This window comes from Apium graveolens, chromosome 11, assembly GCF_009905375.1.
Source record: "Apium graveolens cultivar Ventura chromosome 11, ASM990537v1, whole genome shotgun sequence".
NCBI classification, from domain to species: domain Eukaryota; kingdom Viridiplantae; phylum Streptophyta; class Magnoliopsida; order Apiales; family Apiaceae; genus Apium; species Apium graveolens.
The window spans coordinates 197,774,135-197,786,026 of NC_133657.1; the positions used below are offsets into that span (position 1 = coordinate 197,774,135).

General features: G+C 35.5%; 2 protein-coding genes across 2 annotated transcripts; one reads left to right on the forward strand and one right to left on the reverse strand.

Moving 5' to 3' along the window:
* Positions 1 to 3,366: 3,366 nt before the first annotated feature.
* Positions 3,367 to 7,457, forward strand: LOC141697670 (putative oxidoreductase At4g09670). Its single transcript, XM_074502161.1, has 2 exons — positions 3,367 to 3,887; positions 6,607 to 7,457. Exons 1-2 carry the CDS (start codon positions 3,420 to 3,422, stop codon positions 7,222 to 7,224), a joined length of 1,086 nt encoding a protein of 361 aa, XP_074358262.1. The 5' UTR covers positions 3,367 to 3,419; the 3' UTR covers positions 7,225 to 7,457.
* A 3,206-nt stretch (positions 7,458 to 10,663) lies between these two features.
* On the reverse strand, positions 10,664 to 11,651 carry LOC141696448 (putative mitochondrial protein AtMg00860). The gene is made up of 2 exons (XM_074500589.1): positions 11,467 to 11,651; positions 10,664 to 11,228 (listed from the first exon to the last, which is right to left on the reverse strand). The coding sequence occupies exons 1-2, from the start codon at positions 11,649 to 11,651 to the stop codon at positions 10,664 to 10,666; spliced, it is 750 nt and encodes a 249-aa protein (XP_074356690.1).
* Positions 11,652 to 11,892: the final 241 nt, after the last annotated feature.

Below are 11,892 nucleotides of genomic sequence, written 5' to 3' on the forward strand. Positions count from 1 at the left end.
GACATTTTCTGGAACAACTGAGGCTGTCTCTTTCTTCAATGCTTCCAGACATACATCCTTCATCTCAATCTCATTCTTGAGATATTGATTTTCCTCAGTAAGCTTAGAAACCTTTTCAAGCAAAAATTTGTTTTCTGCAGCCAAGGCTTCATCCTTCATAGGATCGTTCATTTCACTAAGAACTTCACTTAATGCTTGTTTTAAATAAGCATTCTTTTCTTTTAGCTTCTTAACCTGGACCTGCAAATTCAACATAGATGAAGATACATTTGAATTTACATTATATTTTATATTCTGTACCTCATCGTTGTCACTGGAGCTGTCCTCGAGTCTAACAAAGCAAAGTTGAGCAACTTCATCATCTGAATCGATCTCAACATCAGACTCATCATCACTCCAAGTGATCAATGCCCTCTTTTTGTTCTTCATCTTGTAGCAGTCCTTTTTGAAATTCCCTTTCTTTCCATATTCAAAGCATGTATCCTTGCTTTGATTTACTTTATTCTCCTTGCTAGGATTAGATTTGAAGTCCTTCTTTGGAAACTGCGACTTCACAGGTCGTTTAGAGGCATTCCGTTTGGCAAGAAATTTATAAAAATTCTTGGTCAGAAGAGCAATTTCCTCATCGGAATCATCAGGAGACTCATCAGCTTCGGTATTGTGTGCAAGAGTCTTTTTACGAGGAGCTTCATCTTCTTCATCATATCTGCGTAGCTGATTTTCGAACACTTCCAATTCACTGAAGAGTGTTAAAGTGTCCATAGTCGAAAGAAGTATTGAATCTTGCAGAATGGTATCCTTTGGAGCGAACTTCTTTGGTATTGCCCTGAGGATTTTCCTATTGATCTTAGATTGAGGAATGATCCTTTCCAATAGTGAGATAGAGTTCATTAGTGTCAGGAATCTTCCTTGAGCATCCCGTACACTTTCATCTCTTTCCAACCTGAAACCTTCATAATCGCTCATTAGCATACTTAATTTGACTTCACGTACCTTAGAAGTGCCTTCATGGCTGACTTTGATCGTATCCCAGATCTGTTTCGCAGTTGTACATGCTGATACTTTTCGTAACTCGGTAGCTACCATGCCATTAAGAAGTGAGTTCATAGCTTTAGCATTGGAATTGATTGCATTCACTTCTTCTGGAGATAGTTCCTTCAGAGGTTTAGGCTTTCCATCTTTCATAGGGATTGTGAAACCATTCTTAACAACATCCTATTCAAACGCATCACGCTGGAGGAAGATTTTCATCCGGAATTTCCAGTCATTGTAGTTTTCAGCACCTTGGAGCAATGGTGGATAATTATTTGAATACCTATCTGGTTGAGTCATGGATCGTTAGCAAAATAAACACTAAATAGAAAACTAAATGCACCTGCTCTGATACCAATTAAAATTTAAAAGCTCGATAGATATGTATTATATTCTAACTGACAAAGCAAATGGGACAGTCTCTTATGCAAATGGGACAGTCCCTTTACAAATGAGATAGGGTATGAGACAGTCTCTTTTAACTGCAGAAAGAAAATAACAGTAAAATAAATACAGTATGCTGTAAACTGAATAAAGTAAAAAACACCAGAAGTTTTCACTTGGTTCGACCCTTATACATAGTTTATGGCCTACATCCAAGTCCCAATGCCAACTAGCATAGAGAATGTATTAAATCAACTTTAATAAAAGAACTTTAATAAACCCTTTCCCAAGCTAATCTTGCTACCTAGCCTACTGCTATTCTTTAGCCTTCTAACTACCTTGCTATGCTTTGAAATCAAGCCTTGCCACAACTTGACACAAAGTTGATATGAATACACGAGTACAAGAATAAACAAATTGATTACAACTCACACTATATCTTGTTCGACTGGATTTGTATTTGGAGAAAAATGAACAAGAAAATATATCAAATGATAAAAAATAGACGTGAAAGCATTAGTCCAAATCTGAAATACTCGAGTTGTATTTATAGACAAAGTCTAACAGATTTTGTTTTCAAATAAGTGATGAGATAAACGTTAGCAAGAACGGTTTTGAAAACATTTGAAGAAGTCCCGAAGATAATAATTTGTTAGAGTGTTTGGAAATGGATAAACTTAGTTAAAGATAAATATTTGAAAGATTCAAACTAAGTTTAAGATTGGGTTTGTTCAGAAGAAGTTTATATCCAGTCAAACTAAGATGTACATTAAAACCCCAAACCTTATCTGCTAGAATGTCTCTGAAAACTGCAAAGCATTAATCTCGGGTTTGATTCTGTTGCAATCTCGTTGAATTATTATGTTGTAATAATCTCATTCTGTTGTATTTGGATCATCATCAGAAACCTTGTAAGCCAACAACACAGAGCTTGGATATGGCCAACTGAAGGGTTGCATGAGTAGCAACCCCGATTTTTTTTGAACCGATCGGGACGGGCTTTTTCAATAATCAGGTCGGGCCGAACCGAGCTTTATCCGGACTTTTTATTTATATATTAAAAATTATTATAATATTTATAACTCGAATTATGAGTAGTTTAAATACCGGATAAATTAATATCTTGATATATCAGATATAGTAGTTTAGACACTGTGATAAATAATTATTTTATAATATAATATACAAAATTTTAAAAATTATTAAAAGTATTTTATATTTTCAAATTTTATATAAAATATTCGGTTTTTTAATCGGGGTTTTCAAAATGTCCGGGCTTTTATCCGGTCCGAACCGGGTTTTTATCCGAGTTTTTTTTTTATCCGGAATTTTATCCAGCTAAGGCCCGCGGGCCGGGTCGAACTGGGCCGGGCTTTTTTTTCGGATCGTGCTTTCCGAATTTTTTTCCGGATCGGATTTCGGGTTTCGAATTTTTTGAACATCTCTGTCTGAGAGTGCTATTTTTTTCCTGATTTCCTAGACTAAGGAATTTATTTTTATTTCTTGGTCATTGTCCCTAACGGTTAACGGAGATTACTTCATCAAATTAGAAAATATTCTTTCTTTTAATTAGCAAAATTTAATTCCTAAATAATATTTTCAAATACAAATTAACATGATATCTTTATGTAAATTTTCATTCTAAATTTCATACTTATTTTAAATTTTAAATTTTTTATTGCCTGACAAAAAATAACTTTTAATTTAAATTATTGCTTATTTATAATATCAATATTAAATCAATTTAATTTTCTTATAACGTCCGACTCTGCTCGATTTTTGAAATATTTTATATTTTTCCCCGATCTCATTCACTCGTATTCAAAAAAGTCTGAATTTTTTATCTCTAAATGGGATCGAATCGGGGTGAAGCATAACGGACAAAAATCATACATTTTTTTTTTAAAAAGTAATCGGGGTTCTGTCGCAGAATAAATTTCGAACTACGCGGACCGAACCAAACCATAACCATATCCAAACAGTCACACAGTGTCACTATTCACATGGCCGATCCATCTGCACCGATCCGATTCGGAATTATCGGTTGCGCCGATATCGCGCGAAAGCTCTCTCGCGCCATAAATCTCACTCCCAACGCTTCTCTCGCCGCCGTCGGCAGCCGTTCCTCCGAAAAAGCCGCTCAATTCGCCGCCGCCAACAACTTCCCGGCGACGTCGAAGGTATACGGCAGCTACGACGCCGTTTTGGACGATCCCGAAATTGACGCCGTTTACTTACCGTTACCGACGAGTTTACACGTGGTTTGGGCGGTTAAAGCAGCTGAGAAGAAGAAACATGTGTTGTTAGAGAAGCCTGTGGCGATAAATGCTTTCGAATTCGATACGATTATCGAGGCGTGTGAGAGGAATGGAGTGCAGTTTATGGATGGGACTATGTGGATGCATCATCCTAGAACTAGTAAAATTCAGGAGTTTTTATCCGATTCGGAGAATTTCGGGGAACTTAAGGCGGTATGATTGCCTAATTATATATATATGTGTGCTAGCGCCTGTTTACGTGTTAATTTTGGTATTGGATGAATTGATGATCCTTATGCTTGTGTTATGAAATTGTTTGTTTTGATTGAGTGCTAATTGAGTTTTGCGTAAGTGTCGTAAATGTATGTAGATAGGATAGTTAGGTACATTTTTCGAGATTAGTTTTGGAATTGAATAATGCTTGTGCTGTGAAATGATTAGTTTGATTCGAAACTGATCAGCTAGTTAGCTTTGCTTATGTTCTGAAAATGTGTTGTAAATAAATAACGGATTGGAGCTTAATACAATAGAGGACTTCTCTATGAGTGTGAGTGCAACATCTAGTTTAGTTATTTAATTTGCACATCTGTATGGTCGGATCATCACAACACGATCACTAGACATTGTTAGAGGCTGCACTAATAGGGAACTTCTGTATTCATATATGAAAATTATTATTGGAATTAGATGATGCTTGTGATATGATTTTATTTATTTTTGGTTGTGTACTAACTGACCTTTGCTTATGAGCTGAGAATGTGTTGTACATATGTACACATATATATTAAGGTTAATTTTGGAATTGATATTTACTTTTATGACTTCAGTTTCAGTAAAGATTGGGAAATATACATTATAGCCCTTTCCTTTTGCTTCCTATATTCAAGTCATTTTCCTTTGCTTCTTATTCTCAAACTCATTATAGGCAGTGGCAATAAACTTTTAGGGCTTTCAATATGAAAACAATATTATTAAACTTATAAGTTGGAAGGTAATCAATCACACTTCCCAGTGTTACTGTAATATACACTGCCAGCGAGCATTACATATTGAATTTTTACCTCAATTGTTATACAATGTGCAAATCATTAATTTTATAATAGTTTATACTGCAAGGATTTGGATGACACAATATATCAAACAGTTTGTAAACAGTAATCACAGTTATAAGCAGGAAGATACACATCGACTAACTAAGAAGAGGTAAAAACACAGACACAGTGGAATATGTCTATTAAAGTAAGATTTCATGAATAGCACTCTGCTCCACTATCTCCGACCGCTGTATATATTGTAAAGATATATAGCATATGTAGTATTTTAACATATGGGAAAAGGAATTTATGTAGGTTATGGTCGTCGATAGAGGCACCCCCTCCTCTTTCCCCCCCAAAAATATAATAATATAAGAAAAATATTCTGTCTCCAATTTAGTTTATGTAGGATAAAGACTGATGTAGCTATTAGTCCGCTTTAGGCGAAAGATCTGTCTTTTTTTCATGGTTGTAATGTCGTCTTGTGGGTTACATAAGAAACATTTTTTACATCCAATTTTCATTTCATCTGTTTATCTGATAACATCAACATATTTTGTTGCCGGCCTTTATCATATTTAACAACTGAGCTCATTATCATCATTGAATTGTATTCTGGAACCATATAAAAAAATTCATGTTAAACTATCCGCAATGTCTAAATTGCAACATTTCACTTATCTGCAAAAATTACCGTTACCACCTCTAGTAGTTACACAAGCCATTAATTAAATAGGAATACTTGTAAAACATCTGGCAGGAGCATTCTTCACCATGTTATTGTTATGTCTTTTGTTGGGGTTTTCTCTCTCCCATTTTTCTCCCTTCTTATATTATTTTATATTAGTTTTATTACTTTTACTTTCTATCTGAATCATGAGACGTTTTGCGGTTTTGAAAAAAACTTCTGTATTTTTGTAATAGGCGACTATTTATTTATCAATGTTTCATATGCTGTTTAACAATTTTACAGTTATTATAGGATAGAAAGTGATTGGTACATCATATACTTTTAGCAATTTTCTAATATTTTAGGTTTCTTTACTTCTGCCTTTTTTTCTTGTAGCTTGGTGCAAATGTCAGAAGTTCTAAACCATAATCTGGATAAACATTTGCTATTAGGTTAGCATATTTTAAGTTTTACTCTAGTGAATATTTAAACCAACTTCATTTTTAACAATATTGTGGGGGTTTTGCTTCCTTCACTTGAATACACTAGTAACATGTCCATTCTGCCGGTCAGTAATGTGTAAAATATAATTTAAACAACAAAATTTATATTTGAGTACAGTATAAATATTCAATCGGTAGGTGTTTTACAAACAGACCATTTTATAATTTCGTTCTTCGATATTTAGATTTGGCCATTCTTCTAGGTCTCGTGTTTCTTATTCATTCAGTAATTTTAATTATTTCTGCTGAACAGTCCATTAGACCTGACAAACTATCTACGGGTGTAATATTTATCTCTATCTTAATGATATGTAAGAAATTTAGCATTACTTGACCAGGATAACTTAAAATTTATATCCTTTTAAATGTCTTTTATTAGTAAAGCTTTTACATCTCTATTTTATTTTGATAAGCTAAGATATATTCCTGGATGTCTGGATGATCTTAAAATAATGTTATGTGTAGTTTTTTTTTTGGCATGTTTTGGCAGTAAAACTGTTTAATTCATGGTATTGGTCTATTGGACTATAATCAGTTGCCTTGAACTTCCTATATGTTTAATTACTATTTGCTGTGCAACTGATCGGCTGGTCAATGTTAGAATATTATTAGCTGGAACAAAACACAAGGAGGCAACAGGCCCTTAATATTTTGAGAGCTAGCACTTCTTTTTTATTCCCATGGTAGTCTGCACTATTTCTTATGTTGGTTTTGAATTTTGACAGGTAAGTAGCTGCTTCGGTTTCTCTGTTACTCCTGATTTTCTAGAGAATGATATTAGAACAAAGCCCGATCTTGATGGTCTAGGCGCTCTTGGTGACGTGGGGTGGTACTGCATCAGGTCAATCCTGTTGGCTACTGATTTTGAACTTCCTAAATTTGTAACTGCTCTGCCTGGAACTGTTTTCAACAAAGCAGGTGTTATTTTGACATGTGGTGCTTCCTTGCATTGGGAAGATGGAAAAGTAGCAACCTTCCATTGCTCTTTCTTGCAAAACTTGACCATGGATGTCACCTTTGTTGGGACCAACGGAACTTTACATATGCACGATTTTGTTATCCCTTATGAAGAAAACAAAGCATCATTTTCCACTGGTATAAAGTCAGGATTCAACGACTTGGTAACTGGTTGGGTGCCGAAGCCAAGTGAGCACACAGTTATGACAGATCTCCCTCAGGAATGCCTGATGGTGAGGGAGTTTTCAAGGTTGGTGGCGGATATTGAAAACGGTGCAAAACCTGAGATCAAATGGCCAGCCTTCAGCAGGAAGACGCAACTGACCTTAGATGCTGTCAAAGAATCTGTCTACAATGATTCTAAGAAAGTTGAGATTGTCAATTAATTATCTACTCAAGTTTTATTGAGTTGTAGCACCTTCTAGAACTGGCCTGTAATGAATTCTCTGTTTGTAACTTGTAAGAAAGTCTGCATTAATAGGAATTGTATTCTTTTGTCTTGTTAATTGTTGCTCAAGGTGGCAGAATAAGGTCTATTAAATAAGCATTTACACTTTAATCACTGATCTATTAAGACTTATTTTTATTAACAAAGTTGTTTAATGTGTTTTTTGATCAATGATGTTGTTGCATAATATTAAAAAGATGCGGTGACACTTTTTCTCTTAATACATATATCTTATCTTTTTACCAGTTTGAGGAAATTTTCTCAATATAGTTTCTCTATATTGCTGTGGATATCTAACTGAGTCCCAGCGCCTAAAACGTGAATTGTAGTCGTGTATAAAAAACAAACTCAGAAACAACTACATTTACAGTTTTTTAAAGTAAACCGACGCACAACGTGAAGTCGAACCCTTACCCTCCGGAGGAGAAGGGTAACAACTCAAACCGTGCACCAACCCAAAATATTTGGAAACATAAAATGTAGAAAATCAGGAAAACCTAACGAGCTCTATATTCCTTCATAAGATGTCAAGTGCAATAACGTTCCTCTTTTTCGAAATAACAGAACTACAGGCTCTGTATTCATATTCATATTCAAAATAAGGGGAGGTCCCTGACAACGGTTTGCGAGGGAGTCCTTATACAACAAATGATTTTTTGTCTGTTGGATCAACTATCCAACGGCTGTGTTTTAAAAAATACGTATAGGGACCACGTACTTTGTCAGCGGTCCGGAGAGAATGTCCGTTGTGCGGAGAAACGGACAACGGACATCGTCTGCGGTTGGGACCTGAAATAAATTTCTATTTACTAAGTGAAAATGGATCCCCGCATTAACATTAAGTCCCAAATGCGGACATTGTCCGCAGTCAACGAGGGCAAAATATAACTTCTCCGGACCGCAAACATTCCTATAGTTATTTTTTTAATTACGGCCATTGGATGGTTCATCGAATGACCAGAAAATCGTTTGTTATATAACTCGTCTGTGGCAACCCTAACTCGTCTGTGGCAAGGCCAAACCCTCAGAACAATACTTAACCATCAGAATTTTATGTTCATCTTGCTGACAGTACAAATACAGTTCCCACTATATTAATAGTCTAGAGGGAACCAGAGCCCCCTGGATCTGCCGTGATTGATATCTTCTGCCTCGACGCCCTAATAACCTACATGAGAACATTATTAATGGAATTCAAATTACAAGACCATTTCAATTCATACACTTTGCACGCTAGATATCGAGGATTTTAATCTTGTTTTAGACAAAATATGTCTGTCAAATGTTTTAATTATCAAAAAGAAACTGATGCAATCTCAATATCCCAATTACCAATGAAATCAAATACCAATCTGTTAAGGGATTATTCTGAGCCCTTAAAGATGGCTACAACTTGCCAACATACAACCAATCAAGAACAAGAACTTACAAGAATTAGAGTGAGAGAGAGAAAGAGAGAGATGAAGAGAGTTTAGAGAGAAAATAAGAGAGATGAGAGAACATATTGATAAGTTGGTATTTCATTTCATAAAATGGATCAGGTGTTTCTTAACAATATTAATACAATATGTCGATAATAGAATTTCCCGCTTAAAGTTCAGTTTGACCTTTTCAGCTAAAAGAATAAAATTGTAAAAAGAAATGAAAATCATTTCTATTTTAATCCTGTAACAATGCTTCCCCCATCTAAAACTTGTCCTCAAGTCTGAAATAAGAACAACTAATCTTGTAGCTGAGCCAAAGCATCATCAATTGGAAAATCTGGAAACTGCTGCAAAAATTGTTCTACAATTTCCCATGTGGCTTCATGAACAGGCAAATGGTCCCACTTCACTAAATACTGAATCTGGACAACATTATGAGATTTCACCACTCGAGTTTGCAACACAGCTTGAGGCTTCAGAGCTAAAGAGTCAAATGTGTTCATCCAATCAGGCAGTGAAACCAATAAAGGAGGGGCACCATAAAATGGTTTTAATAAAGACACATGAAAGACCCTGTGAACTTGGACATTGTCACGAAATTTCAATTTATAAGCAACTTTACCCACAACACTTTCAACTTGGAAAGGACCATAGTACTTTCTGGCTAACTTCTGATTTGTCTTATGATGAATAGAGAGATGTATGTAAGGTTGTAACTTCAACCATACCCAATCATTTACTTGGAAAATTCTGTCACTTCTGTGCTTATCAGCCTGAGATTTCATCCAATTCTGAAATCATCAATTCCTTTTTTTCCAGACTCCTATCAACTACCTCGTTAGTTGATTCTCCATCGAGATATGGTAAATGCAAGGGGGGTTGCTGATTATAGACAACCTCATAGGGAGTTAAACCTATAGCAGTATGGAAATTAGTGTTATACCACCATTCTGCTAGGGGTAACCACATATTCCAATCTTTGACATGATACCCGCACATGCATCTAAGATAAGTTTCTAAACATCTGTTAACAACCTCAGTTTGCCCATCAATGGTTGGATGATATGCAGATGACATCAGGAATTCAGTACCATGGACCAAAAACAAGCTTTTCCAGAAGTCACTCAAGAATACAAAATCTCTATCACTGACTATGCTTTTGGGCCACCCATGTAATTTAAAGACATTATCCAAATACAATTGAGCAACCTGTATAGCAGTAAATGGATGAGATAAAGCCAGAAAATGCCCACACTTGCTCAGCCTATCTACAATTACCAAAATCACATCTTTGCCATTAGTTTTGGGAAGACCAGTGATAAAGTCCATTGAAATATCTAACCATACTTCCTGAGGGACAGGTAAAGGTTGCAATAACCCTGAAAATGCCGCAGTATCATATTTTGCAGTTTGACACACCTGACAGTTTCCAACAAATCCTTTAACATCCTTTGACAAGCCCTTCCAAGTAAAAATAGTTTTAATTCTTTTAATAGTAGCATCTCTACCTGAATGGCCACCTCCAGGAGCATTATGATGCCAATTAAGAATTTTGGTCTTCAATTGAGAATCAGGACCAACCAGAATTTTAGTTTTTTTCTTAATTAAATTTCCAACCAAACTGTAATCTTCCCACTGTCCCTGATTCTGCTGTATTTTATCCAAAATAACCATGATATTATCATCTCATATATAACTTTCCTGGATCACCCTGTCAATATCAAAAGAAACTGCAGAAATGGCCCAACACAATACTTCTGCATTAGTAACTCTTCACAAAGCATCTGCAACCAAATTCTCCTTCCCTTGTTTATATTGTATTTCATAATCAAAACCTAAAAGTTTTGAAAGCCAAAACTGTTGAAAAGGAGTAGAGATCTTCTGTTGTAATAACCATTTCAAGCTTTTTTGATCAGTTTTGATTATGAAATGATTTCCAGTAAGATATTGCTCCTACTTTTGTATAGCAAATACAATTGCAAGCAATTCTTTCTCATAGACTGACAGTTTCTGCCATTTTTTCCCTAAAGCTCTACTAATGAATGCCAAAGGATGGGAATCTTGCATTAAAAATGCTCCTATACCAGTTTTAGAAGTATCAGTTTCCACCACAAATTCCTTGTTAAAATCAGGAATAGCCAAAACAGGGGCAGTAGTTAAAGCTAATTTTAACTTCTCAAAAGAATCTTGTGTCAACTCATTCCACTGAAAATTTCCTTTCTTTAACAAGTCCGTCAAATTTCTGCTTATAGTCGCATATCCCCTCACAAATTTCCTGTAATAACCTGTCAACCCTAAAAAACTTCTTAATTCTTTTACAGACTTAGGGACAGGCCAACTATCCACAACAGATATCTTACTAGGATCAATTTCAATACCCTTCCCAGAAATAAAATGACCAAGGTATTTCACCTTGTCCACAACAAAGAAACACTTGCTCTGTTTAGCATACATCTGATTGTCTTTCATCAAAGTAAACACAGCAGCTAAATGAGACCAGTGGTCTGTTTTACTCTTGCTATACACCAATATATCATCAAAGAAGACTAAGACACATTTTCTTAATAAAGGTTTAAAAACTGCATTCATCCAACTTTGAAAAGAAGCCGGTGCATTTGTTAAACCAAAGGGCATGACTAAAAATTCATAATGCCCAGTGTGTGTCTTAAATGCAGTTTTGAATACCTCATCTGGATGTAGCCTGAGTTGGTGGTAGTTGGTGGTAGCCTGCTCTCAAATCCAATTTGCTAAAATACTGTGCTCTAGCCAATTCATCAATAAGCTCATCTATAACAGGTATTGGGAACTTATCCTTAACCGTCTTCTTATTCAATTCCCTATAATTGATGCATAGTCTCCAAGTCCCATCTTTCTTTCCCACTAACACCACTGGAGACGCAAATGGACTTGAACTAGCTTGAATTATACCTCTGTCCAACATTTCCTAAATTAATTGCTCAATTGCATCTCTTTGTGTCAGGGGATACCTGTATGGCCTGATGTTTATAGGTCTAGAATTAGGTTCCAGAGGAATTTTATGATCATAAATTCCTCTATGTGGAGGTAACTCATCTGGTTCTGCAAAAATAACAACAAATTCCTTCTGCAACTTTTCCAGTTCTGACCCATGTTTATTCTTTTCTGGCTTACTAGACTGAACTGATTGGTTGGGGCTTATTAAA

Coding starts and splice junctions, on each gene's coding strand:
- LOC141697670 (XM_074502161.1), top strand. CDS start 3,420: ATGGCCGATCCATCTGCACCGATCCGATTCGGAATTATCGGTTGCGCC. Junction 3,888..6,606: donor ATTTCGGGGAACTTAAGGCG/GTATGATTGCCT, acceptor GAATTTTGACAG/GTAAGTAGCTGCTTCGGTTT.
- LOC141696448 (XM_074500589.1), bottom strand. CDS start 11,651: ATGTTGGACAGAGGTATAATTCAAGCTAGTTCAAGTCCATTTGCGTCT. Junction 11,229..11,466: donor GATGAATTGGCTAGAGCACA/GTATTTTAGCAA, acceptor ATTGGTGTATAG/CAAGAGTAAAACAGACCACT.